At 56.5% G+C, this 27,825-nt stretch overlaps 2 protein-coding genes across 4 annotated transcripts; one reads left to right on the top strand and one right to left on the bottom strand.

Moving 5' to 3' along the window:
* Window positions 1-688: 688 nt before the first annotated feature.
* Window positions 689-18,000, bottom strand: PDZD7 (PDZ domain containing 7; the record flags this gene model as incomplete). Of its 2 annotated transcripts, XM_082853861.1 has the most annotated exons (17): window positions 689-904; window positions 1,326-1,426; window positions 1,735-2,328; window positions 3,233-3,304; window positions 3,456-3,547; window positions 3,673-3,764; window positions 6,796-6,971; window positions 7,563-7,613; window positions 7,924-8,016; window positions 9,190-9,387; window positions 9,888-10,295; window positions 10,664-10,724; window positions 11,934-12,081; window positions 12,318-12,494; window positions 13,012-13,186; window positions 13,491-13,631; window positions 17,763-18,000. In XM_082853861.1, 17 exons carry the CDS (start codon window positions 17,983-17,985, stop codon window positions 689-691), a joined length of 3,018 nt encoding a protein of 1,005 aa, XP_082709987.1. The 2 variants fall into 2 exon arrangements, with proteins under 2 accessions (XP_082709987.1, XP_082709986.1); XM_082853860.1 differs by lacking the exon at window positions 7,924-8,016 and having other exon boundaries at window positions 17,763-17,985.
* Window positions 18,001-20,142: 2,142 nt separating this feature from the next.
* SFXN3 (sideroflexin 3) lies at window positions 20,143-26,115 on the top strand (the record flags this gene model as incomplete). Of its 2 annotated transcripts, XM_082853829.1 has the most annotated exons (11): window positions 20,143-20,273; window positions 21,440-21,603; window positions 22,266-22,440; window positions 22,785-22,879; window positions 23,216-23,291; window positions 23,648-23,733; window positions 23,955-24,082; window positions 24,243-24,292; window positions 25,159-25,208; window positions 25,699-25,746; window positions 26,019-26,115. In XM_082853829.1, exons 2-11 carry the CDS (start codon window positions 21,443-21,445, stop codon window positions 26,113-26,115), a joined length of 966 nt encoding a protein of 321 aa, XP_082709955.1. In that variant the 5' UTR covers window positions 20,143-20,273; window positions 21,440-21,442. The 2 variants fall into 2 exon arrangements, with proteins under 2 accessions (XP_082709955.1, XP_082709956.1); XM_082853830.1 differs by lacking the exon at window positions 21,440-21,603.
* Between the last annotated feature and the right edge of the window lie 1,710 nt (window positions 26,116-27,825).

Raw genomic sequence — 27,825 nt, 5'->3', positions numbered from 1 at the left:
GGGACAAGTCCAGCAGAAAATCTGAGTTCCTAGTGGACCACAACATGAAATGGGCTCTTGGGGTTTGAGAAACTAGAAAAAACTCCCATCCTGTCCCTTGCACAGAACACTGCTTGGGGCTGGGGCTAGATACAGTGACCCCCTTGAGGGCCCTATCTGAGAGTGCCTGTCCCTCACTGGGGGAATCATGAGAAAGTGCACACCAATCCTAAGCCCCAGACCTTGGGTTTCCCAACCCCCTTCCTGTCTTGGGGGGTTAGGGATAGTGAGCTGGTGACAGAGCTGCCCAGTAGCACCTTGTCCTTGACACCAAGTTTATCTGGAATGGGCAGAGCCTTAGTGACAACTGGGGAGGGAAAATGTGGGGGGAGAGGATCTGAGCCACCAGTGTGGAGCTTTGCGGGTAGGCAAGGCAAGCAGGAGTGGCAGGTTCTTGAGGCCTGAAGAGGTTAGTAGGTGAGGTCCAGGGGATGGCAGGAGGATTCTCTGGGGTCAGTGGGAAGAGTTACGGGGTAGCCGGGGAGAGTCTGGGATTAGTATCAGGAGGCTGGAAGACTGGAGAGGGCACTGGGCTGGGGGTCAGCTGGAGAAGCCTGGCATCAGCGGGAGGGGTCTGGGTATGGGTGGGAAGGGCATTAATGGGAAGTTCTGGGAGCCAGTGGGAGGTAGCTGGAGTACCATCAAGGGGTCAGCGGGCAGGGGAATGGTCACCAGGAAGCCGCTGTTCAGTGAGGGCTGATGAGTCAGAGGGTAAGGGCAGTGGGTCGGGCCTGGGGACCCTGACCACAAGCTCCATGGGCTCCCGAGCCTTGTTTCGATAAGCCCGGCGGATGGTGTCTACTGCCCGCTGGTGTGTCACCTGCTCCAGGCTCTCTCCATCCACGGCCACAAGCTCAAAGCCAGCCTGGGATGGGGGTGGGAGAATCACAGACCTCCCTCCTCAGGTCAACCCCACACCACCACCCAACCTCTCACCTCCACCAGCTAGGACACTCCTCCCCATCTGGGCTCTGGGCGGAGGCGATGGACAATGGGACTTTTGTGTCCAGAGCCGGTTGGGGGCAGGGTGGGGTGCAGACAATTGCCTTTTGTCCCTTGGGGCTAGCGGTGTAACAGGATGGGCCACCCTCAGGCGCAGGCTGGCATGAGGGGACAGATTTTTCCCTAGGTCTGCGCATCCTTCAGGCCTAACCCCGCTGCTCCCAAGCCTCTTCCCATGACCTGGTCTAAACATGTCTGGCTGGAAGATGAGCATGTACCAGCCCCGCCCCCTGCCAGAATTCAGCTCTGGGCCTAGGGAGTGGGCCTGGGTGCCCTTCACCCACCTGAAGGGCCCCACTGAGGAAGGCGGCGCCCCCAGGGAAGATCTTTTCTATCTTCACCATGGGCTGCACCTTGGACTCAATGCCCCCAGAAATGCTGATGCCTAGTGAGAGGGAGAAACACTGGGTTACCATGCAGCCACACCTCTAAAGCCCAGAGCTCCCAGGAGAACCCAGCCCTAAATAGAGAGCCCCCAACTTCTCCCAAACCCCCAGATTCTATTACTACTCAATCCTCAACTCACTCTAGACCCCAAACCTCCCAAATATGGACCCTCCCAACTATATCCTAATACCCCGATTCTTTCCCTAGTCCCAGGTCCCCTAGTTATACCCCAAAACCAAGCCCACCAACCTCACCCACACCCAAGAGCCCCCGCCCCCCAGCAGGTGCAGTCCCGCCTGGACTCACCCAAGGACTGCTTCATCTTGGATAGTGTGACGGTCCTCAGCTCCCCACTGGGGACCTTCGTGGCTGCCTCCTCGGCTGTCCCACCAGTTCCGTTCTCAGAGGGCCCTTGACTGCCCCCTGCCTTGGCCACCTGCCCATCCGTAGGTCGTGGCAGAGGAGGCCTGGCCTTCCGAGGCTTGTGGTAGCGCCCGCTGGCTGTGCTGGGAGTGGGGATAGGTGCCGGGGATGGGGAACGCCTGCGTCCGGGGGACTTGCCTCTGCCCCGGCTGCGGCTGCGGCTGCGGCTCTGGCTTGGGCCCTGGCTCCGGCTCTGCCGAGGGCCCTCTAGGGTCAAGGGTTCTGTCAGCAGCCAGTTAGGCCTCGGGGGCCGGGGAGCCACGGGGGGTGGCTGGGGAGGGGGTGTGCAGGCGCTTCTGCGTGAGATGAAGGCATCTACTGGCACATCCTGGAGAGGGGGGATCCCTTTATGAGGGTGGTGGGAGGCAGAGGCACCCAGGGAGACCTGGAGGCCCCCCAGACGCTCCCTCAGCTCCCCATCATCTTCCTCCTCTGAGAAGCCGTTCACAGGAAGTAGGTAGAAGCCTCCACGACTGTCTGGGGAAGAGGGCCAAGGTCAGGCCGCCTTCTCCTCAACAGCCCAGACCACCTTACCAGACCCCAGTCCTTGCCTTTGTTGGTGTAGGGAGACCCAGGCCTGGGTTTGCTCAGGCCCTGTGGCAGCGTGCCCGGGTTCTATTGCAATAGTGTTTTAAAACTTTCTATTGTCATAGTTACAGTTTTATTTAAGTAACTATTACAATAGCAAGTAAAAATATGACTCCCACACCAAGCTGGTAATTTCTCAGAGGTTATTGCATAGAATGAGATGATTTAAAAAGTGAGTGGATTTAAAACCCAATTATTAAGGGGCTTCCCTGGTGGCGCAGTGGTTAAGAATCTGCCTGCCAATGCAGGTGACACAGGTTCGAACCCTTGTCCAGGAAGATCTCACATGCCTTGGAGCAGCTAAGCCCGTGCGCCACAACTACTGAGCCTGCGCTCTAGAGCCCGTGCGCCACAACTACTGAGCCTGCGCTCTAGAGCCCGTGAGCCACAACTACTGAGCCCGCGAGCCACCAACTACTGAAGCCCGCACTCCTAGAGCCCGTGCTCCACAACAAGAGAAGCCACAACGATGAGAAGCTCGCGCACCACAATGAAGAGCAGCCCCCGCTCGCCGCAACTAAAGAAAGCCCGTGTGCAGCAACGAAGACCCAATACAGCCAAAAATAAAATTAATTAATTAAAAAAAAAATTTTAATTATTAAGTAAATAATAGTACAGATGGTGAGTGGACATGATGAAAATGGTTCTGGCAGACGAGGGATTTCCTTCAGGGAAACACACATACCTCTGAAGCCGCGACAGCCCACAAGGGGACAAGGATGGAAGGTTCACTCTCCCTCCCCCAGCCCCTCTAGGGTGTGCCCCCTCCCCGGGCTCTGGGACTCTGACTGACCAGGCACAGGAGTGATGAGGTGACGCTTGGGCGGTGTGTCCTGCCGGGCTGGTCGCAAGGCAGGAGGCCAAACTGGTTGGAGAGGAGAGCAGGTCAGGAACAAGGCTCCCTGATGGGCCCAGCTGAAAGGGCCCAGGCAATCTCTGCCCCTCTCCACTGGGAGGCCACGCCCCCAGCCCCACCTGTGGCTCGGGATCCACAGTCCTGCCCCCTGGCTGCTGACCTGCCTGGCTCTTGAGGGCCTCAAAAGCCTCCAGCTCCACAGGCATCACCATGCTGTCGAAGCGACCCAGGTCTGTGGGGGCCACCACACCCCTGGGGGAGGGCAAGAGACGAGGGGTGGTCAGGGCTCAGTTCTGGAGGTGCCCGGAGGGACTTCAGCCCTGGAGAGGTTCGGGGAGGTATCGGGGATCCCCTTCCTGCCCCCAGGCCCTCACCACCTGATGTCCCTCAGCAGCAGCAGCTTCGCAGGCCTGTCCAGAATGGCCAGCAGGGGCCTCACCAGGTCCTCCACGCCGCCCTCGTGCACGTACTGCAGAGAGAGGCACCACAGGTCAGATAGCAGCGGGGACTTCCAGAGCCCGGTGAGGGGGCATGCCTGGGCATGGAGGGACCCCACGTTTTGGAGAGGTTCTCCCCACCCCCGGGCTGTCTTATCTTGGTGACTGGGTGGAAGCCTGCAATAATAATGACAGAGCTGTAACAGCAATAACAATAACAGCTTTGGGCCTTTTTCTAGGCCTCGTACACATGGTCCCTCATTTAGCAACCACTCTGAGAGAGACGTCAATTATTCCCGTTTCACAGATGAGGGAACTGAGGCTCAGAGAGAAGGACTTTGCCCCAGGCCACACAGATGAGGAAGTGTGAAGAGGGACTGGAACCTGAGAGCTCCGGCTCCTGCCTGCTGTGGTACCGGAAAAGGATATGCAGGGCGTGGACTCTCCTCCCCACCCCACCTCCCGGGCTGAAGGAAGGAATTTGAGCCAAAGTCTAGGCTGTGCGCCTGGCTGTCCCAGCTTGTGTCTGCACAGACCTACAAATTAGGCTTTGTTCAAGCCTGGAATGGGGACTCTGGGGAAGGGGTGGCCCTACAGAAAGCCACTCCAGTCAATACCCAGGGTGGTGGAGGCCTTTCTGCCTGGCACTGCCCCGATGCCACCAGCCACACCTCACCGACGCAGACAAACTGGCAAACTGTATACTGGGAGCCACCTGACTTGGACAGCACACTGCCCCGTAGTGCCATGAGGGACACACATACTGGTTCCGGGACACACACAGAGCAACCCGGGCTTGCACAGACACAGGGAAACAGCACACCCTGGTGGCCAGAGTGAGACATTCATAAATATCTGGAAATTCAACTGTGTGTGTGGCCCTAAACCACACACAAAATTACAGGGACCCACACTTACAAATATGGACAATACACCCCCTTTTGTCTGGAGAGAGATACACGTAATTGCACAGAACCAGTCACATATGTGCACACACTTCAGGTCCACAAACCTGTGTTCAGCTTCCACTAAGTGCCAGGTCCTGTACTGGGCGGTGGGGACACAACGTCAGAGAGCCACATGCTCCAGTAAACTACAGACCACTGGCGACGGGGCAGAGGGAGTCTCAGAGGAGGGTGGGAAGATCAAAGGAGGCTGCATGGAGGAGATGGCCTTTCACTGACTCTTAAGGATAAATGCAGGGAAACAGCATGATAGCTGGCAGGAAAGGGTAGTGTGAAATAATGGGTAGATAGAGGTTGAACTGGAACATGGGGTACATGGAGGGCCTCCATATAGGCTGTACAGTTTGTGACTACAGTGTGAGTAGTGCCCCTAGAGTTGTGCAATTCGTAGGCTGTATAAACCAGTGTTATATGTTATACCAAGGGAAGAGGATGTGATGTGGTGACCATGGGAAAGCAGAGGTTAGTGAATTGGGGAATCAAATCAGGGAGGGCCTTGAATGTGAGGATAAGGAACTTGTACTCTCTTCTGCCAAAGATATGAGGCTGCAAGGGGGCTTGGGGAGTGTCAAGTGATCAGAGAGGTGGTTTATAATACCTGGTCTGGCGGCTGTGGGGAGATGGCTCAGAGGGGGAGAGAGAAGGGAGGCTTAGGGTTCGGGAACCACACATCCAAGTCACTAGCGGAGCTTTACTAATCATTCCAGCCAGGACTCCACCCCGAGGGTCTGATCTCTTGGTGTGGGTGGGGCTTGGGTCAGGTTGGGTGGTAGGCATTGCTCCCTAGGTGCTCTGGGGCACAGAGAGAGGCCCTCCTGGCCTGGGCAGGGTGGGAGGAGCAGAGGGGTGGAGGAACAGGAGCTTACCAAAGAAACTGACACAGAGCTCCACCTAGTGGCCAGGGCCTAGAGTTGCAGGCTCACAAAGGCTTGGTACGCACAGCCCTACATGGCGCTCAGAGCTGAGCGTGACACTCAACTGAGTTTAGCCCAGAGGCCTTTAGCTGCCCCCCAGATGCACCCCCATATGTAGCTCTGATGTAAACCAAGCATTGGCAAAAGGATGCATGAATTAGTGTGCCTCAGTCTCCAGGTGACATACACACAGATACAACCGTACAGTTAAGTCAACACAAACTCAGGTACCCCAGAGATTAACAAATGCACATGTCACACAGACATAACACAGCCCCACCGTGACCAAGGTGAGGGAGTCGGGGGAACCACAAACAATTTCCTGAAACTCCTCAGCTTGCCCTGGTATACAGGATCACGCGTACACTGATGCAGATCGAGCACAAGGAACCCATCACAGGAAACCTGCAGGTTCTTGAGACAGAGGGATAGGAGAGGGCCTTCCAATCCTCCTGGAGGGCGTGGCCTGTGCCTCCTGCAGCCTCCCCAACACCCAGGCTACAAAGACTCCCTCAGATCTACCCTCTACCTCACCGTGGGGCCCTCTGCTTCTGTCTGAAGTTGAACGAAACAGAGAGCAACAGTGCAGGTGTTGGGGGAGGCTTGGGGTATGTTGGGAGGACAAAAGATTACTGACTTGGGTAACAGGGGAGGGTGCTTGGCATGAGGCGAGACCTGTTGGCTGACCCAGGAGTGGAAGGAGGCATGAGGGGTGGGGAAGCCTGGGTTTAGAAGAGAACAGAGAACAGAGCAGGTGACTGCAGGGACTCAAGTCCCGAACTCATCACCTGTCTGGTCTGGCTCCTTCTTCGCTCAGCTTAAATATCACCTCCTCAGGGAGGCCCTCCCAGACCACGCCATCTAGTTTGTGCCTCTTAGGTTATTTTCTCATGTTCTTTTTCTTCACAGTACTTCACATGATTTGTCAGTATGGGTGCTTAGGTTTTAGTTACTGTCTATCTTCCCTTCCTGGCTGTGAGCTCAGCGTGTGTGTCTGTGTGTCTGTGTGTCCATGTGTCTGTGTGTCTGTGTGCACTCACGAGTTACAGGGGTAACTTCTGCTTTTATTTACCACTGGCCTCACAGTGTCAAGCCCAGATACTTGTCAATTGATAGTGGCCTGAATGAAGGGTTGGGAGACTGAGTGACCATGTACTAGGGCTGGGGACGGGCTGGAGGCTCACCCGGGAACAGTGGCGGCTGACAGCCAGCACCTCGTCGTCAGTCAGCAGCCTCCGGGCCAGGTCCTGAATCAGGGGCCTTCGGCTCTCCCAGGCCTGCACCCTCTCATCCACATTGGGCAGCTGGCTGGAGGGGCTCCTGGACCTGGCAGAGAGCAGAGTCCGGCCCCTCTCCCGGTCTGCAGGGCAGGAGCAAAAGGGTATGATGAAGGAGCCAGGAGCCATCCAGAAGAGGAGGCAGGGGGGCTCCCCTCAGTGGGGTCAGACTCCAGAACAGACTGGCTAAGGGGCCCATGTACCCCCGACGGAATCCCAGTCTAGCCCAGATGCTCCCCACCATGGTCTCCCATACAATCTGCTCATCATTGGAGCTCCAATCCAGGCCCTTCAGCCCCCAACACAGACCCCTATCCCAGGCTGTTCCTTAGTGGAGTCCTAGCCCAGTGCCCCCTGGACCCCCTGAACGTCCCCACTGGAGTTCTAGCAAGGTTACCTCCCTCATCTCTCCAAAAATCTGTCTTTGGGGAGACCCAACTCAAGCTCCCATTCCTCAAAAATGCACCCCAATATCTGTCTGCAACCCTATCTTTCTTAGAAAGTATAGTCCAATTCTTTTAGCTGCCCCCTAATGTGTACCTTCCTATCTGTCTGATCCCCCATACTTGACCCCAACTGAGTTTAGCCCAAAGCCCCTAAGCTACTACGCCCAATATGCACCCCATCTGCAGCTCTACTGTAAACCAGGCTTGGTAGAGGGATGCATGCATTACCACGTCTCAGCCTCCAGGTGACAAACTTCTGCACGGATCCCACTCCCCCTGCTATGAAGAAGAAAGAGGCTCAGTTGCAGCCCTGGTCCCCAATCTAAAAATGGGGTTTGGGGGCTCAGGACTGGCTGGATCACTGGCTGGAATGGAGCGTTCAAGGCTGGAAGGTGGTAGGACTGGGAAGCAGAGGCCAGGCTATTGAGGAGGGTCTTGAAGGCCATGTTCAGGCCAGGGATTCATTCACAGGCAATGGGGAGTCAGTGAAGGCTTTGGATCAAGAGAGGGTCCAGTCTGCACCCTGCTCATGGAGGTTCATTTGGAAGCAAATGAATGGAGGGAAGAACCCCAAGGGCAAATCACCTACCTTCAAGGGACAGAGAGAAAAAGAGGAGCCTTTGAAGGAGAGGAGTGGCCAGAGAAGTAGGAGGAGAACCAGGAGAGAGCAGGGCCCTGGGGGCTTTGGAAAAAGAGATGGCTTTAGGGAGGGGGCTGGCCTGCCCTGATTTGAAGGGGTTGTCTCTCCCATGAGACTGTCACCTTGAGACCCCAGGGAGGGGCAAGGCCCAGCCCCTCATCCCCTGGTTGTTTTTGCCTACCCAACATCCACTCTCCCTTCTGGAAACAGCACCCTGATTTTACTTGGGGACCACCCCCCCCACCCCATTCTCAGTCACTGTACTCCAGGGTGGACACATGACCCAGGCTGGCCAATGAAAGCACCTCTCTCTCTCCCAGATGACAAGTGATGTGTTGGGCGCCTGATCCCAGCTGGGCCAATGAGAGCCTTAAGCTGGAACTATTTAAGGAGAGGCTCTTTCCCCTGGGTTGCTAAGCGACAGTGGCCTTCTTACCTCCAAGTGGCAAAGCGAGCAAGATAATGAAGCCAACCCAGGGGAAAGAGGAACCAGAAGATGAAGGGGGCAGATGTCTGGGAAGATTGTTTAAACGTTTAGACCCAGCTTCCACCAGCAGCTGAGCCAAGAAGCGCTTTTTAAAGCTAGCTTGAGTTGAGTTTCTGTTACAGGCAACCCCTATAGTCTCTACTCATCCATTTTTGGTCCAGTCTCTAAATCTCACCAGAGAGAGATGAGACACCCTCTGTAAGTGTCCTTAGGAAGCCCCTGACGTGAGTGAAGCCTGTCTAGGCCTTCCTGCCTGCCCCTTGATCTACAAATGGCCTTGCTCAAGGTGGTTCTAGAATTGGGTAAAGCCTGTGGAGCTCTGGCCAGGGGAGGTGAAGCCAAATGCTCTAGAAGAGGAGTGCCCTGCCTCCCCTCAGTGCCAAGAGCATGGGGATCTGACCCGAGGCTTTCTCGTCTATGCTGTGACTCTCATCAGTTTTCCCTTCTGTAAAATGGGAAGATGAGGCAGTATAACAAGGACCATTATATTTTCTGAGCACCTTCTGTGTGTCAGACCATGTGCTAAGTGATTAACATACACTAATTCACTTATTCCTCATTATTCCCAAAGAAATAGGTATTATTACTCTCATTTTACTCATGACGCTCGCAAGGTGAAGTGGTGGCTCACAGCTAGGACGAAGCAGTGTGGGATTTAAGCTCAGACCTGCTGGAGGCCGGAGTGGACTTTTCCTCTGTCCTGCTTGGCTGACCTGCCCAGTACTTACCTTTCTCCAGGTCCGGGTGGGGGCGGGACTTGGCTGTGCTCCCACTGTCCAGCGTCCAGGCCTCTCTGCGCCCGTCCCCTGTCAGCCGCCCCTGCCGCCCTCCCTTGAAGAAGAGGTTCATCAGGGTCTTGGAGCGCTGCAGGGCCCCCTTCTCCCCAGGGGACCCCGACTTCTCCTTCCTCCGCTGTTTCTTCTCCTCTGCAGACACGAGGGAGCACCCGGGGGGCTGGAGGGGTGGGCAGAAGGGAAGGACGAGGGGCAGGGGTGTGGGGAGGGGCAGAGAAAAGGGAGAGTAGGGGGCAGACGGGATCTGCAGCCATGTGGGGAGGTGGGGATGAGCACGGGGCTGGGGTTCCTCTTTCAGCTTTCTACCCCTCCCCCACCCACAGCTACAGCTATGTGAGGAGTGTGTGCGTGAGTCTGTCTGTCTGTAGACAGGGCTGGGAACTCCAGGATGGAGGGGCTGGGCTAGGGCTGGTTTGGGGCCCAGGGATGACAAGCTGGGGCTGGGGCTGAGGGTAGGTTTGGGGTCCAGGGCTAGTTTGAAATGGAGCCCAGAGCAGGGTCTGAGTGTATTCCGCAGCTGGCGCTGGGGCAAAGCCTGGCGCAAAGGAAGCTTTGGGGCCCAGGGCAGGGTGCGGGACAGGTTTTGGAGCAGGGGCTTTGGAGAGAGCAGCAGCCACCCATCCCCCACATACCCCACAAGGTCAGGTGGCTCTGGGAGCGGGTGATGGGGGGCCGGGGTTGGCTGAGGGCCAGGAGCAGAGCAGTTTTGGGGGACTCAGAGAGCGCAGAGTCAAGGCGGGGGGCAGGCGGGGGGCCGTTGGAGCGGATGGCTGTGTCCCTGAGGATGACTGTGGGCCGCACGCTACACCAGGTCTCCACGTGGCCCCCCGCGTCTGGCTCCGTCTGTATGGCCGTGTCTGCCCGCCCCCGGCCTGGCCCCCAGCTGCCCGGTTCCTCAGGCCCCAGGCAGACATCCATGTGGTCCGAGGGCAGGGAGCTCCAGCCATCGGCCGAGCTGTAGGGGGCACTGGAGGCGAACGAGGAGGCGCTGGAGCTGCTCTCCGAGGCGGGGGACAGCTGCTGCAGCACCCCGTTGCTCACTGCGGGCAGTGGGGAGGGCAAGGGCGTCTCAGTGATCCGGCCGGGTGGCTTTGGGGCCCTGCCAGGGCTGCAGGCCACCCGTGGGCTTGGCGGCAGCAAGGTTGTAAGCATGGGGTCTAGGGAACCAGCTGCTCAGCCGTCCTGCCACTGACTGGTTGAGAGATCTTAAGCAAGTCACTTCTTCTTCAACCACCCCCTGCAACTCCAGACCCCAGGAGAGCCTGTAAAGGAACGGCAGCTTCTCGGAGGAGAGCCCATAAATGGCTCTGGGCGTGTGAAAGTCCTGAGGAGATCTTGGTGCCCCTGCCCACTTATTCTTCAGAGATTTCAGCCCCTTCCTTCCAACCTTGGAGGCTTGGCTACTTACATCGATCCAGCCAACAGTATTCAGAAACCATCTCCTTGTAGGCAGGGTACCGGCCAGTCTCCTGGGGAGGGCATGGTGGGCACAGGAGGGCACAGGGGAGTGAGTGAGGAGGGAGGGTAAGAATGGAGGAGCGATGGGACAGGAGTCAACTTTTCAACCTGATTACTCTCCTTCGAGCTCATCATGTTCTAGCCACACCAGCCACTTGTTTCTGAACGTGCCAAGTTCCTCTATACTTTAGGGCCTTTGCACTTGCTGTCTCTTCTGCCTGGCTTCTCTTCCTTTAGCTCATCTTATGGCCAGCTCTTCAGGTGTCACCTCCTCAGAGCTGAAAGGTCCTGACCCCCTGGCTAAAAGAGCCTTCCCAAATTACCCCATCCCACCTCTCCGTTAATTTCCCTACAGCAGCTGTCACAGGCCGCATGCACCTAGTTTGTCTGTTTCCCTCCAGTAGCAGAGACCTGGTCTATCTTGTTCACTGTTGTGACCCAGTACCTGGCATAGTGGCTGCCGTGTAGTAGGTACTCAAAAATATTGAATGAATGAATGGGGGCAGAGTGGGAGAGAGGAGGAGTGTTTGGGACAATCTGAGAGGAAGGAAAGAGAGAAACGGGATGTGGGAGAGGTGGGAAATAGAGGCGGTGGCGGGGGGGGATGGCAGGGGAGGCACTGAATGGTGAGAGGGAAGAAGTCTCACAAGGGAGACGACGGGGGCAGGGGCCAGGGTTGGGCGCTAGGGGAGAGTGAGACATCACCTCCTCCGGGAGCCAGGGTGAGAAGGACTTGATCCTTAGGCAAGTGTGAGACCCACATGAATAATGAATCCAGGCATATCCCCTGAAACACAATCTCTGGCTCCAGCCCAGACCTCCCTGCCCTGTGCCCTGAGGATGCCCACTACCCAGGTCCTGCCCAAAGCCACAGCTACCACCCCCCATTCTGGGCAGGACTCCTTTCTGGGTGGAGGCCCCTAGACCTCCACCACTCATACAAAGGGACACTGGCCTACGCATCTGGTGGGGAGCTGGACAGAAACCAGGCCCTCCTACTGATCAACTGAGTAATTGACTCTGATTCCTGAGTTATGTCGCCTCTCTGAGCCTCAGTTTCTTCTTCTGTGAAATAGGTATGAGAACAATGCCTGCCCTACCTCTCACGAGGCTGTGGAAAGTCATAAGTTGCACAGCGATGGGCAACATTAAGTGCTAGAGTGGCCTGGGAAGTCCTTCCTAGAGTCTGGCCTCTCCCTGTCTCCCACAGCCCTGCCCACCTTGATGGTCAACATGATGTGTGTTTGGCCCTTCAGCACCTCCACGGCTTGGCTGTGGCTGATATCGTCGAACCTGACACCATTGGCCGCCAGGACCTGGTCCCCCACTTTGATGCCGTTCTCCTCGGCCAGTCCACCATGGTCCACTCTGGGGTCAGAAAGGAGGCATTCTGATAGGCCACCTGGCTGCTCTCCCTCACCCTCTTCCAGACTCTTCACTTGCATACAGGGATACACCAGTCAAACCCCTCGACCCTCCTCCTGGTGACCCCCGACCCCCTTTCCAGATCCCATCCCTGACCTAGGTCATTGGCCAGGACTCACTTGCTGACCCATCCCCAGGTTCCAGCCCAACCCCGTTCCACACCCTGCCCCGGCCCTCACTTGGACACATAGATGCCCAGGCCAAACTCCTTGCCCCCGCGGATGTTGAAGCCCAGGCAGAAGTCGTCAGAGGTTGTGTAGAGATGGACGATGCGCCGTGCGCCGTCCTCTGAGCCACTGTCAGAGGGTGTTGAGCTGCACTTTTCCACCACCAGCCGCCGATTGACCACATCCACCCTGGACAACAGCACGGGGCCCTCAGCCTGGGCCCTCAGCCACCACCGGCCACCCCCTCACCTCCCAGCAGCCAAGACGATTGCATAGGAAAGGCAGGCTGCCTCTGGGGGACTCCCAGACCTGAGATCTTCACTGGGACATAGATTTCATCAAGCCAGGGAAACCATGCAAATCTCTCTTTATTGAGCAGCTCTAACTGCCAGGCCCCATTTCAAATCCTCCCCGGGCCCTGAGGGAGAGGCCCTGTACTGGCCCCTGGCTCATAGCCGCAGCATGGAGGGGCAGGGCCACTGGGGTCTGAGACAGCAGAGTGTTGAGAGGAGGGCTTGGGGAAAGAAATGGCCTTTTCTCATTTCAAGGTCAGGCTGTCGGATCCCTGTGTTTCCAGTGCCAGGGGATGGGAAGAACGGAAGCCATACTAGCCAGGCCCCCGGCTGAGCCCTGTGCCATTGGCCTCTCCCTCCACGGCTTTGGGTGGTGGTGCTGGGGTGGGTGGGGTGGGACCAGGCCTGCTCACCATGTGGTCTTCTCCTTGGAGAACTTGATGCCTGGTACGCGGCCCATGCGCCTCACCATCATGTGCAGGCGGCTGCTGCCCGTCAGCACCTTCACGGCACTGCCCATCGTGGTGCTCTCCAGGCTCAGCCCATTCACCTCGGTGATCTTATCACCCACGCACAGACCAGCCCGCTCTGCACCAGGGGAGGCATGGCTGGCATGGGCCACTTGGGAGAAGTCCCCCAGGTTGAGGCTGAGCCTCTCCCATCAGACTAGGCTCCCTGGGGTAAAACCTCTTTGATGAGATTGGGATCCCCAGGTAGGGTCTGAGTATCTGCCATCAGACAGGGACCTACCTGTTCATTAGCCCCTTCCATCTCCCCATTGGATCAGGCCCTCCAAAGCTGAGGGCCCTCTCCTCTTATTCTTGACAACAGCATCTCCACACCCCACCAAAGTGGGGGTCACGTCCGAAGCCAGGACCTGGGCCCCACTCACCTGCACTGCTCCCCTTCTCCACTTTGCTGACGAAGATGCCCAGGCCGTGCTCAGAGCCGCCCCGCACACTGAACCCCAGCCTCCCAGCTGGACTCTTCTCCACTCGAACTGCATGGATGATGTCACTTTCATCGCTGTTGGCTGTTGGCGTAGGGACACAGGCATGACTCCCCTGCCCATTCTGGGCAGAGAGGGACCCTGGCCTCCCCAGCTTGGGGCCTGCGAAGGCTGGGTTGCTGGGCACCGGCACCCAGGGCCCTAAATGAGGGGGTAGGTAGCTAATTTCTGAGTCCTCTCTGGGTGATTTTGAGACCATGGGCCAGGGAGGGTGTGGGAGCAGGCAGGACAGGACTCTATGGTAGAAGACACGGTCCTCCTTTCCTCATAATGCAGGGTCTGTGTGTGTGTGTGTGTGTGTGTGTGTATGTGTGTGTGTGTATCTAATCCTTACTAAGCTACCCATGACCACAGGCCTGGGATAGCCCAAATTCTGAAAAATGCTGCCACTCTGAGAGTCAGATGGATGGGAAAGATGTTCAAGATTCCATTCTATGAGGCACAGTTGAGGGAGTCTGGGCTCTCCAGCTTGCAGTAGAGATGAGTGTGGTAAGTCTATATTCAAATAGTTGAAGAGCTCTTCTATAAAAGGCATTAGATGTTTTTGTCTGTGTAATCCATAAGGCAGAACCAAGCCCACACAGTGGAGTTATATGGAGGAAGATTTAATCAGGGAAAACTTTCTAAAACCTTCAGTTGGCAGACAATGGAATGAATTTTCCAAGGAAAGGTAGTGAGTTTCCCATCACTGGAGGCATACAAGCTGATACCTAGTAAGTCCCTGTCTGGGATATTGTGGAAGGATCCCTGAGGCCCCTTGTATCTCATAGACTCTGTGATCCTGGATGTGAGGGCTCTAGGAGCTAACTGACTACATGAGGAAAGAAACTCAAACCACCATGCCTCAGTATGTGCCCAGAGCACAGAAGTGGTCCTCTCCATCAGTGATGGGGAAAGTCAGAGGAGGGGGTCCTTAGGGACTGGAGCTGTCAGGGAAGGTTTCTTGGAGGATGGGATTTGGATGGGTGGAGGGGAAGGGAAAGGCACTGATGAGGGGATGGAGTGAGCAAAGGCTCAGAGGTGGCCTTTTGGTTAGAGAAAAGTGAGGGGACTGGAGGGGTAAGTTGGGTCCCAGTTGGGAAGGTCAGAGTTCTTCTTGGGGAAGGCTTACTCAGAGGTGTTTGAGAGGAGAAATATCACACACACACACACACACACACACACACTTCTATTCGATCTAAGAGAAATCAGGTTACAGTACATGATCAGGGAAGCTCAGGAAGTAATCCCCAAGGGCAGCCTGTAGGTGGGGACAGTGCAGGACAGAGGTGTGGGAGATGCTGGGGCTTCCTAGCTGATTCTATCTGCACAGGTCCCAGGACTTTCTCAGCCCAGACAAGGAGGCTTTTGCTCTCCTGACCTCCAACCCTTTCTCCTCAGTCTCTCCTCGGGGGCCTCCCTAGGGCCCTGGGCCAGGGGGATGTCAAATCTGGGGTTTTGAGCCTAGGAGCTTGGGGCCTCTGAGGAGGGAAGATCCTCTACCTCTACTGCCCTAGCCTGGGGCCACCAGGCATCCCTCCAGGCACTCGGCAGCCCCTCACTATCTCCTCCCCTCCTGCCTCCTTTAGTCCATTCTCTACACAGTGGCCAGAGTCAACTTTCATACTAGATCATGCCTTTCCCCTGATTAAAAACCTCAGTGCCTACCCCTGCTTCTAGAAGGAGCTCCACATTCCTTCCATGCCCAATAACGCCCTCCCTGGGCTTTCCTCTGCCCACCTCTCTACACTCACCTCTGGCCACCCTCCCCAGCCTCATGACCTTTGGCCACAGTGACTGCCTTCCTGTTCCTCTCACCGGCCAGTCCTTTCAGTGTTCCCTCTGCCTGTGATGCCCTTGCCCAGACCTTCAAAAAGCCACCTCCTATTTCCACTTCATCCTGGCTCAAACACCACTTTCTCAGAGAAGCCTTCCTGGACAACCCTACCTAAGAAAGTCCCTTCCCCCTCCTCCCAGGTAGTCTCTGTTCGAATGGTTCTCAAAGCGAGCTCTCCAGACCAGCAGCATAGCAGCACCTGGAAAGTTATTAAAAATGTGAACTTGGGGGTTTTACCACAGACCCACTGAATCAGATTCTCCGGGTGTAGGGCCCAGTAACCTATCTAACAAGGCCCCCAGGCAATTCGGATGTATTCTGAAGTTTGAGAACCACTGCTCTATCATATCATCCAAATTAGTACCTTCAAGATTCTTACCATCCTTTCTCATCATTTGCTTATTTGTATATTATTTATCCTTGCTCTCTTTTCACTGGACTGTAAGCTCAGTCATGGTAGGGCCTTAGTAATTCTTTCCACCAATGTATCCCCAGTTTTGTGCACTGTGCTTGATATTTGCTAAGTCTTCTTTTAATCAATGAAATAATAAGTGGAATAATGAATAAATGAATGAATTAGGAGAGTGAGGAGAAAGGGCTGGTTGGGATTAAAGATAATAATATTTCTCTGGGACCCACTGAGTTTGAGGAGTTGGTGGGAACTCCTGGGTGATATGGGTGGTAGTGTTCCCCTTCCCACTGTGTCTCCCTTATCAGTTAACTTTAGGCCTCTGGAAAGTTCTAAATATTGATAATAACATGGGGGAGGGGCTCCAGGCTGTGGTGAGTTGGCAGATGTTTGTGCTCAGGCAGAGGGGATGATTCTGAGCTCACAGGCCCCCAACCCAGACAAGCCAGCTGGCTGGAGCAATGCCCAGTCCTTCCATTGCTAGGGGATGCATCTCTCCTGGCTGCACTAGGGCACTGGGGTGAGGCAGAGGGAGAGAGCACTCATGGAACTTCTGGAAGAGGGACAGTGTGCATAGGCCTCGCATCACAGTTGGGCATGGAGTATGTGGGCATGTGAGGGGGAGGTATGACGTAGTTCTTCCAATACGATGGGACTTGCAAGGGCCGTGCTACAGTACCTCCTCTCTCCCCCTCTGTGTTTCCTAGCTTATCTGGCGACTTCTGCTCCATGTCCAGAATGACATGCCGCCCTGCTGCTCACCTGAAGTTGAGGCCGGGCTTGGTGGACGATGGGGGTGAGCGTGATGGGCCACTGGTGCAGGAAAGCCTGCTCCCTGAGCAACATGCTCCTCCCCTGCCCTGGTGCCCTGGGTAGGGGACAGAGGGACCCAGCTGAGTCAGCGGGAAGGAGCAGGCTGAAAAGTCCAGTCTGGGATCCAGCCAGGGGAGCCCTGCTGGCTGAGAGAGAAGAGCGGAGCTGGAGATACTTATCTGGTCCCACCTACGGAAAGCCCAGGCCCAGGGGGCCCCACTCCCCTGCTGGTATTCAAGGTCCTGCCTTGGTCACCGGCTCTTTGTCGCCTCACATCTGTCACTGCAGCCAGGCTGTCTCCTAAGTGCCCACCCATCATATTCCATGCTTTCCGTTTCAACCTTGTCTGTGATATCTCCACCCCACCACCAGCTGCTGTCATTGCTCTGTCTCTAAGTCCTGCTACACTGGAAATTTCTGGAAGGTGAAGATTGAGCCTTATTTCTCTGTAGGTTCCCACAGGACCTAACGAGAGCTGGTATACAATAGGTGTGCAATGAAACGTTAAGCAACTACATAAGATTAGGTGTCCCCCTCCCTCAGGGCCCAGACCTGGGGCTCCCTCCCTATCCTCAACCCTCCTTTTCTCCCCACTCTTTGCAACATCTTCCACTTTACCTCTGTCTCCGTCCTCTGCACCTGAAGCCTTTAATTCTGTCTGTCCAGCTGGACATTCACTCCTCACAGCCCAGCACTGAGCTGGGCTCACAATGAATTGGTTGATGAAGAATGTCCCTCTCCATCCTGCCCACCCCCCAAAGTCATACATGAATGGGTCTAGAGAAAGGAAGGGTCCATAGGAGTGAGGGGACAATTTAATACTCTGCCTTGCTTCCTTGGGGGCTGGCATACCACACCCCCCTTCTCTACCTTCATGCCAGACCTCCCACCTCTGACCTCTCCACAATCCTGGAACACTAAAGGATCGGCTTAAAGGTGAGAAAAGGGTAGATGAGGAAGAGTCTATGGGTTGCCAGAGGCTCTCTCTCCCTGCATCCCTGATTCCCATTTCTTGAGTTCCCCCACCCACACTGGCTCTGCCCTCTCCTACCTAGTGCCTGCTGTCCCCTACCCCCCACCCGCAGTTCCCGGCCCGGTGGCTGGGCTCTGCTCCCACCTTCGATGGGGGAGTTGATGAGGATGACACGGCCCATGGGCGATGAGGCTCGGATTCCACGGAGGGGCCCATTCAGCAGCCGCCGTTGCTTTCTCAGCAGGTATCGGGTTGCAGAGCCTGACTCGCTGCCCAGGTGGCCTCGGGAGGAGAGGGAGCTCAGAGAGCCAGAGCTTAGGTCTCTGAGGCCCACTGGGTCGAAGCCCACTGGGAAGCCATGCGCCATGGTGGCTAGATGGGGGTGGTGCACTACAGGTCCAGAGGGAACCTGCTAGCCCTTGAGAGGAGGGCCCCACGTGTCCCAGGCTCCATGAGCCTTCTGTGCTGACTGGGATCTCAGGGACCTGGAGTCCCTGATCTCTGCTGCCTCTCAGGAGTGTGTGCTCCAGGCCTGCACAGGGAGAGCAGAGATTGGGGAAGGGGTGTGAATGCTGCCTCCGCTGCCCCCCAGAACTTCCACCCCACCCCCTGCTTGGAGCATCCTGCCTCCCATGCCTTAGGCCTCTCACCTCTCCCACCCCCTGGCCAGAGAACTGCCCAGTTCAGCCACCATTGTGGACTTCTGGAGCCATTTATACAACAAGGTGGGTGAGAACCTCTCTTTCACCCCTAGTTCCTGCTCTCAGCTGAGTCATCTACTCCGGTAGGTCCCCAGTCCTCAGTAGAGGTTGAGATAGTGGAGATGGGATTATTGCCGGCCCTAGGGCTGCAAGCAGTGTGAGAGAAATTTGGGCCAGTACAGTTCGCTGAACCACCCCTCCTGTGTATGTGGGTAGGGGGCCAGCCCCAGGGACTTGCGCCTCGAGGGGCTTCAGAACCTGGGACAGCTGCAGCCAAGGGCCCCAGAGATCCCCAGGCCCCAGGCTGCGGTCCCCTCTGTCCCCCCTTCCCTCCCGTCCAAAGAGGGGCGTGAACCTCTCCCAGCCTTGGGGGAAGGACCTGCTGGCGAGAGCCCCCCAACATCCTGCGCAAAACCTGGGCCAAATCCCTCAGAGCAGCTCCTGGACCCAGAACGCAGCACCCTACCCCCGGCTCGGTCCTCCCGGCCCCCCTCACCTGCTCGCGCGTGCTGCAGCCGCCAGCCTCGCCCGCCCGCGGGCGCGGGCGACAGCAGCAGCAGCAGCAGCAGCAGCAGCAGCAGGGGGATCCCCGCCCAAGCCTCGCCGAGGCTGAAGGAATAGGGCCGCCCAGCGCAGCCCCGGGCTCCCATTGGCTGGGAGGGCCGCCAATCACTCCCTCCAGCCACCTCCCTTGGGTGCCCCGGTCGGCCGTTTGTAATCTGGGCTGGGGCCTCTGGGTTCTACTCGCTCCAGTTCGAGTTCTGGTGCCCCACCCCGCACCGCGAACTTAGGCCTTTGGTCTCACTCAGCTCGCCCGGCTCCCGCTACCGGTTCAGCGCAGGGGAGCCCAGAACCACGTCTTCTCCAGGCCAAACCAGCTACCAGGACTCATGGAATTGCCACCCCTCCGCGGTCACCCTTGAGGCCTCAGCGAGGGAATGCCACCTGGGCAGAGCGGGGCGTGAGCCTGCGGTGGGCAGGAGCGCGGGCTGGCACCTGGGTGTGCAGCACGCATGCTCTGTATGGTGACTGGGTGAGTGCGCTGCCCTCATGCATCCTCCTATGTCAGAAAGTGTCTCTCTGGCCACCCAGTTCTGGAAAGGACGCAAGGCAGGGAAGCTGGTTCCAGGACACTAGAAGGAGGAAGACTCTTTCTGATCCACTTTCTTGATGCAGACAGAGGTACCTTGAGCTTTCTGCCCCTTCACATCCGGGGCAGGGACTGCGGCCAGGGTCTGTGATGCAGGGGTAGGGATTGGGGCATAAGGAAACTGGGGACCCAGTAGAGCTAGAGGTTATAGAGGGGAGCATAGAGGGGACTAGGGAGGAGGAAAAGCCTGGGGACACCGAAGAGGCACAGGCGCGAGCAGAACCGGACTGTGAAGGGGTGAGAATGCCAAGGTGCTGCGAGAGGACCTTGAGGGAACCGGGGTAGGAGACCAGGGGTCCAAGTAGGCAGAGGCCACTGCCAAGGCAGCCATTAAGTAAACAAGCCGGGCGGTAACCCGAGTCTCTCTGGGCGTACCGTCAGAGGATGCCCCTCCACGCTGCCCGCCTTCGCCCCGGGCACCTAGACCCCCGGTTGCAGAGGCCGGGTGCCTCCCGAGGCCAGCCAGGGGACTGCAAGCAAATGGGGCAGCTCCTTCCCTCCTCTCTCGGGTTGGGGACGTGACCAGAACTGATCCCTGAGGTCGGATTGGCTCTGGGAGACAGCGTAGGGCCGGGTCTCAGTGGCCCGGGCTGGGGGCGTCGCCCTTAAATGACACCCATCGCCCCCAGGCTCTGCCAATCCCTGGCCTCGCCGGGCGGATGCGCCAAGGGAGTCCCCGCCCCTCAGGCTGGCGAGCGTCACGCGTGACGTTACCCGTGATGGGTGTGAGGGCGGGGGCGTCGCGCGGAGAGGAAGGCGGGACTGAGGGCTGCAGAGGACGGGAGTCCAGGAGCCTAGGAAATCGTGAGTGCTCATTGTGCCGGGCGGGGTTCGGGGGTCAGGGGAGAGGGGCTTGAGGGCTGGGAGTCAGAGAGGAAAGTTGCCTCCGTCCTGCGAGATTCAGCATCTTCGGCTCTAAAGCACGAGGGGAGGTTGGTTGGGGAGGGAATGTCGGGGTGAGACTCTGTATGGTCACACATTCAAGTGTCTGCAACTGATGGATATGAGCTGTGTGTGTGTGTGTGTGTGTGTAAGTAATGGTCTTTGTATGCAGGGCATGTCCACCCTGTTTGCAGGTCTGTGTAGGGCGTGTATGCTGGTGTCTTTGTGTGTGGGTATGTGAATGTAAGTGTGTGAGAGGGGAGGGTGTGTCTGCCTGTGAGGGAGGAAGTGTGGTTGGAGAGAATTAGTCATTCTGTAGGATATTGCCCAACATGGCCAGATGAATGCTTCAGGCTTTCTTCTCTGTGCCGAGTGGAGGGTTCACTCACTGAATCCTGCTCCTTTAGAGGTAGGTAGCTCAGGGAGAGGTGGATGTGTGTTCCTGCCAGCCCTGCCCAGCTAGGGAAGAAGGAGAGCCTTGGGCCATTCAGTGTGGGCTGAGGAAGATGGGTCTGGAGAGGGGACTGTGCATGCCCACGAGCACACCTGGCTGGCTGGCATCAGAGTCCCCTGTTTGAGATCTGGAATAGGTAAGCCCTGGAGTTGCCAGTGAACCCTTGCTGTCCTCCAGTCAGGGCCTGGGGAGTGAGATGGCTTATGCCATCTTCCCAAACAGCCTTGGGGGTTTGTATGTAGGTCTCAAAGCAACTGGGGCCTAAAGCTGACATGAACATGGATGTGTAATGCATATAATCTGCATTTCTGTGCATACAGAGCACAAGAGTAGCTGCATGGGATTAGTTGCTGCTCATGCGTCAACCACACACATGTAAATCCTCACTCATGAAAATCTGTACCAGGCCAGAGTGCAAGGACATCTGTTTTCCTGGCCATGTTCTCTAGTGGCCCAGGGGGGCTGGAACATTGCCTAGAACACAGCTCCTCCCCACATCCTTGCTTACCTATCTAGAGTCATCTTGAGCTCTAGAAGGATTGGCAGGGACCAGGGCAGCACCACCAAAGTCTCCCCCATGTGGACCCCTTGGACCCCTCCTTGGAGTCCTCTGACTTTTGTCCCTGCCCTGCAGAAAATGGGTGAGTTGCCTCTAGATATCAATATCCAGGAACCTCGCTGGGACCAGAGCACTTTCCTGGGCAGAGCCCGGCACTTCTTCACTGTGACTGACCCCCGAAATCTGCTGTTGTCCGGGGCACAGCTAGAAGCTTCCCGGAACATCGTACAGAACTACAGGTGACCCCCAACCCCATTTAACACAGGGGCTCATTCCCTGCTGTTAATACAGTACCTTTTGCACCTGTCTCCCCTAACTTGAGCGTGACCCTGTTCCACTCCTCCACCCCCTCACTCCCTTGCCCTCTCGGTTGGAATCACAGACAACTAGGGCACAGAACTTTAACTTAAAGGATTTCAGGGTGTTTGGGTTGAGGAGGTGGTGTCGATATTTGTGGGTAGGGGGCTGCTCTGTGTTTCACAAACCCTGTACAAGGACCTGTCCCACTGCTGGGCCATCCTCTGCAAGGACAGAGGGGCTCAGCTGAGTCCCAAGGAAGTAGGAGGGCAGCCTCCTTGTCTCCAGGAGGAAAAACTCATGCAACACCCCAGCCAATGAGCCATTGACTCATTGGAAACCACCATTACCCAGCATTGACCTAGCATTTGGGCAGAAACAGAAGGGCACCCCTCTTTGTGTGGCTAGAAGGGAAATAGAAATAGGAGCCCTCCTTCTGGCAAGACATGATTCTTCCCCAGAGACATGTATTTCCTTTGTTTTGAGATTGGGAGCCAAAGTGCCTGGTCCTCTGCCCAGACTTCCCCTGAGCTGGGTGGGCAGGGCTTGGGAGGGCAGGTCTACCCCCTAGAATTGCCTGTCTCCTCCTTGCCAACCTCTGCAGGGCCGGCGTGGTGACGCCAGGGCTCACCGAGGACCAGCTCTGGAGGGCCAAGTATGTGTACGACTCTGCCTTCCATCCGGACACAGGGGAGAAGGTGGTCCTGATTGGCCGCATGTCAGCCCAGGTGCCCATGAACATGACCATCACCGGCTGCATGCTCACCTTCTACAGGCAGGTCCTATTCTGTGTGTCTCCTCCCTGGGTGCTCTGTTCAGGGTACAGTGTAACTTGATGACTAGGCACTTCCTCTCTGGGCCAGTTTGGGCAGAAAGTAGTAGGTGGGTGAGAGCTTGCGTTAGAATCCCTTCCATTCCTCAGAATTCAGCCCCCGGGGTCCTCCCACCCCAGAGACAATGGGTGTGTTTGTGTAAGGAGGGTCATGTAGGGGTCACCAGAGCACGTTCTAGGGGCATCAACAGGGCCCCTCCTGAGGGTTTGGGGTTAACCTTTGGGGTTTTATTATCAGTGTCCAAGGATGTGGGACACTGTGGGAGTAAGCGTCTTTGTTCCCTCAGGAAGACCCCAACCGTGGTGTTCTGGCAGTGGGTGAATCAGTCCTTCAATGCCATCGTTAACTACTCCAACCGCAGTGGCGACGCTCCCATCACTGGGGGGTGAGAGCTTGTTCCCAGGGACTCTTCTCCCGGCCCTCCATTGCTCTCTCCTGTTCCCCTGGGCCTATGCAGCCAGTGGCTCACCGGCCTCCTCTCAGCCTGCCCCCCACTCACTTTCCTGGCCTGACTGAGGGCCTGAGGTCTTCTTGTGTATGCTTTGGGGGACCCAGTCCTCTTCAAGGGTAGGGATTGGGGCTTCCAGACAAGTCTGCACTGGAGCAGGGGAGACGTTTATCTGCACTGAGGCCACCCTCCCATGCCTCACGTCCCTGAAGCAAAGAGCCACATGCTGGACTGTTTACCTCCCACCTTGTGTCCTGGCTCTTCTGTCCACAGGCAGCTGGGAACGGCTTACGTGAGTGCTACCACCGGGGCTGTGGCCACGGCCCTGGGACTCAAATCCCTCACTAAGGTAAATCCCCCCCATTCCACTGCCCCCCCTCAGTTCGTGCTTTATCTGCCTCCTTTTTCCCTACCACTCCTCCACCCCAACCTACAGGCTCCCCATCTCTCTCCTCAGAGTTCCTTACCACCCCATGGCCCTTAGGGTCACTAAATCAGCGGTCCCCAACCTTTTTGGCACCAGGGGCCGGTTTCGTGGGAGACAGTTTTTCCACGGACGGGGGTGGGGAGATGGGTCAGGCAGTAATGCGAGCGATGGGGAGCGGCAGATGAAGCCTCGCTCACTCGCCCGCCTGCCACTCACCTTCTGCTGTGCGGCCCTGGGGTTGGGGACCCCTGCACTAAATGACATCTTTCCTCCCCCAGCATTTGCCCCCGCTGGTTGGCAGATTCGTGCCCTTTGCAGCTGTGGCAGCTGCCAACTGCATCAACATCCCCCTGATGAGGCAGAGGTGAGTGGCCCCAGCTCCTGGCGTGTGCACGCCCAGGGTGCACGTAGGCACACCAGCCAGCCACACGAGCTGCTGGGCCTAGTCTCAGTCTGGTGCTGGGATCCTGGGGTGGGAGAACCAGCCTTTGAATGTAGGCTGTCTGAGGGGACTAACTGCCCGTGAGAGCACGGCAGGTCAGATTTGGGGCCTGTGATCTGACCCCCACCCCCTTCCCTTCTCAGAGAGCTGCAGGTGGGCATCCCAGTGACCGATGAACAGGGTCAGAGGCTTGGCCACTCGGTGGCCGCAGCCAAGCAAGGAATCTTCCAGGTGGTGACGTCAAGAATCTGCATGGCGATTCCTGCCATGGGTGAGGCAGGGGCGGCTCTAAGAGAAGGGGGTACCATTATTCGGGGGGTTTGAGGACTCTGGGGGGAGTGGGAGGAGCTGCAAAGGGGGATCGCCCCTTCCTTAGGGTCCTGACTTTCACTCTACTAACTCCCTCCCTCCTTGCCCTGCTCTCCCCTCAGCCATTCCCCCAGTGATCATGGACACCCTGGAGAAGAAAGACTTCCTAAAGGTACATCACTCTCACCTCTCCCGTCCTAGAAATAGTGGTGACTGGGGGCAGAAGTGACCGGTCCCCAACTTCCTCTCCAACCTGACTTGAGTCTAAGACTTGCTACCTGTTTGCCCCACCCCTGTGCTACCCCTTCCACCTTCATTAATTCATTCAGCAAGAATAAATTGAGCTGGAATGAAGGAACACTGAGGGTGCAGGAGGAGAAGGGAAGGGAAGGAAAGAAAGGGCTTCTGTCCTGAAGAAAGCTGGTGTCACTCCAGAGACCTCTGACACACATAGGGCTGGACTATCACAGACACGCTTGATATCGTGCTCGTGCTGTCAGCTACAAAAAACATTGAGACACACACACAGGCTCACCCGCATGCGAACAGGATGGAGAAGCAAGGCACAGGGATACAAGCTGTGGCTCATTTGTTGAATCATTTATTCGCAAATATTTATTGAGTGCCAGCCATGTACATGGAGCAACAGATCGGTGGCCTCTAAGGCTGGAGTAAATCAAGAAGGGTGTGCAGAGCAGGAGATGTGTTTGGAAAGGGACAGATTCACGCAGTGGGATGGGAGGGAGGGAGTGGAGGGTTAGAGGAGGCTTCCTGAAGAAAGCAGCTCCTGAAGGAAGTGTGGGAAGCGATTCAGAGAGGTGAAGATGGGCGGTGGGACGCTAGGGAGGGTGTCAGCAAATGGGCCTGGCTGGAGTGGAGGGTGGTGAGTCCCTGTTATGGGACTGGGGGAAAGAAAAGGGCCACATATCAGAGGCTCAAAGGCAGCGCTGATGGGATAGAGCCGCGGTGGGTGAATGTGTAGGGGTGAGGGGGGCCAGGGGACACACACCATTACATTCTCTCTCTCTCTCCCCACAGCGCCGCCCCTGGCTGGGGGCGCCCCTGCAGGTGGGACTGGTGGGCTTCTGGTAAGTGTGCAGGGAGTTAGCTAGAATGTGTGGGAGTATCCTTTCTGTGGTGGATGTGGGGGGGTCTTATTGCTTTTAAGATAAGATAATTAAGATAATTTAATACATTAAATACATCATTCATTCATACATTCAGCTGGTAGGGGTCTTGGACACCTGTAGGGCATACTGTGTGTGTTAGGAGTGATCTCTGTTCTTGAAGGTCAAGAATCTAGTCGAAGGGGTTCTACATCCACCACAGAAACCATGGAAATATACCTTTTGGTACCAGCCCAGAGTTTCATGCACATTTAATTCCTGATTCTGTCACTGGCTGTGGCGCTCTGGGTCACTGCTCTGGAGGCTCTTTCCTCGGCCAGAACCTAATGTCATCATTGGCTTTCATCAGTCTCCACCCCTAGGGGCTGTCTCCAGAGATGGGGTGGGGTGCCGGGAGGGAACACTCTTAGATCAGAGCTTCACAAACCTTTCCAACACTCTTCTCCCTCAGCCTGGTATTTGCCACCCCCCTGTGCTGTGCCCTGTTCCCCCAGAGAAGGTAAGTGTTGCCCCCAGGCTTGGCTGGGGGCTTCAGACAGGTCTCCACGTCTCTGGGAGCAGCTGATTTAGGTTCCTTCAGTGTGTTCCAGGAGGAGCCCTGGCAGGCATTCAGCTTATTCTGGGGGTGGGGGAATGACAGTGATCTGGGCCTCTGGCAGTCGAAGGAGAAGATTCAGCAACCTGGGAGGAAGAGGGGTGGTGATTGGGGGGCACCCAGCTGAGGGCGTGGGCTCAAGGGACATTCAGCCTGCCTGCGCTGTTCTGTTGCAGCTCCATACACGTAAGCAGGCTGGAGCCGGAGCTGAGAGCTCAGATCCATGAGCAAAACCCCAGTATCGAAGCGGTTTACTACAACAAGGGGCTTTGAGGGGGCGTCAGCCCCTGGCCTCCTCTCTCACCTCCTTGGGCTGCTGCTTTAGTGGAGCCTTGCCGTCCCTGCCACTTTTCCAACTGCCTGGTACTGGGCGGGGGCCTGGTGTGGGAGCAGCCGTTGAGACCAGCAATCCATTAGGCTGGGAGAGGTGCCCCCGTAGCCTTTTTCTCTCCTCCGATTTCAAAGAGCAGGGTCACATGATCCCTTCTGCGCTAGTGTGTCTACATATGTACATATGTGATACATGTGTGTACAGGTTGTCCTGGGATGTCCTCATGTCTGGCTTCCCTTCTTGGCCTCCTGTCACCTGCCAGCCGGCCAGGCTACAGGACTTTCTCGCCTAAACAGTTCCACCAGTTGAGTCGTTCCTGATGGAACCTTGCCCCTTCTGGACACAGGAGGAGACCCAGGATCTCAGGACAGAGACTGAGGGACACTAGCAGGCTAAACTGGGCTGAATCCTTCAGATTTCTGCTTCCTGGCTTCCAAAGCTGACTCAGGAACTGGGCTGGCAGAGGATGACATGGCAAGATAAGGGAGGCAGGGGGCTTGTCGCATTCCCTACATCCTGGAATGGGTCATCTCCTCTCCTCTTCTCTGCTAGAACAAAGGAGTGTCAGTGTCCTGTACTGCTCTTGCCATCTCCCCATCTCCCCCACACTGTAGCACGGGCATCTTCAGGCACAATCTTAGGAGTTCTTGGGCCGCAAGACATCATAACCTTAAGTCTAGAGTTACAATCCCAACCCCCTCCCCTAACCAAAAAGCCACAAAGGCAGAGCAAGCATTCCTGTTTAAGAGCCCCCACTGCACCCTCTTACGGAGGGACACAGCGTGGGAACGGTGCTTAAACTCCACAGGTGTCTGAGTGGCTGTAACTAGGACACCTCAAGGGCAACTAGGCCCTGAGCATATGATCTCAAGACAGGGGATTTTGTGTTCCACTGATATTGCTGGACGTTCAGCAGGATCCTGATCTTAGTTCCTTCTCTTGAGGCTTTTTGGCCCTGCTCCCCCACACCCCCACCTCCAAGAGGAGGAAGGGCCCGGCAGTCAACGGCTGGTCCAAAGGGGAGGTGGACTTGGGGATGGAATATGTGCTGGTGAATTCACGGAGTGCAGAGCTGGACCATGACTCCAACTCCTGTGACCCCTGGCTGAAGTGGGGTGAAGGCCCCAGTGCGATCCTCTAAGAGCACTTTCTTGCTCCCCCAAACAACCGCCACCAGTAATAAAAGCTATGGTGCCACTGTTACTCAATAAACCGAAAACCTGTCTACTTCTTGATCTTCATTCAATTCTATGTCCTGAGTGTCCAGGAAGAGCTTGCTGCCTGCGGCCTTCCATTCTCTCCCTACAAAGTTCAGTTCTTAGTCTCTTCCCTCCCCTTCTGTAGGGAGCCTCAGCTCCCAGCAGAGGGAGCTCTGAGTATAGAAAAATCAGTCCTCCATCAGCACCCTGAGTACTAAAGTAGGAGGGATGTGGGTAGATGCCTCCACCTTCTATTCCCTCAGGAGATGGAGTGCTGGCTTCATTTCCTTCTTTTCTGGCCGGGGGCGGGGGCGGGGGATGCGGGTTTGCTGATCACACATGTACAAACCAACTCAGGCTCTGGGCTTCTTGGTTCCCTTCAGGCATTTGGCATGGGGTGGTGGCCTCTGGGAGAGGAAGGCTAGAGGGCTAAGGACTGCCTGGCTCCATCAG

The sequence above is a fragment of the Leucopleurus acutus genome (genome assembly GCF_964270905.1).
Source record: "Leucopleurus acutus genome assembly, chromosome: 14".
NCBI classification, from domain to species: domain Eukaryota; kingdom Metazoa; phylum Chordata; class Mammalia; order Artiodactyla; family Delphinidae; genus Leucopleurus; species Leucopleurus acutus.
The sequence above is the reverse complement of the archived record's forward strand: the minus strand, read 5'-3'. Positions and strand labels throughout refer to the sequence as shown.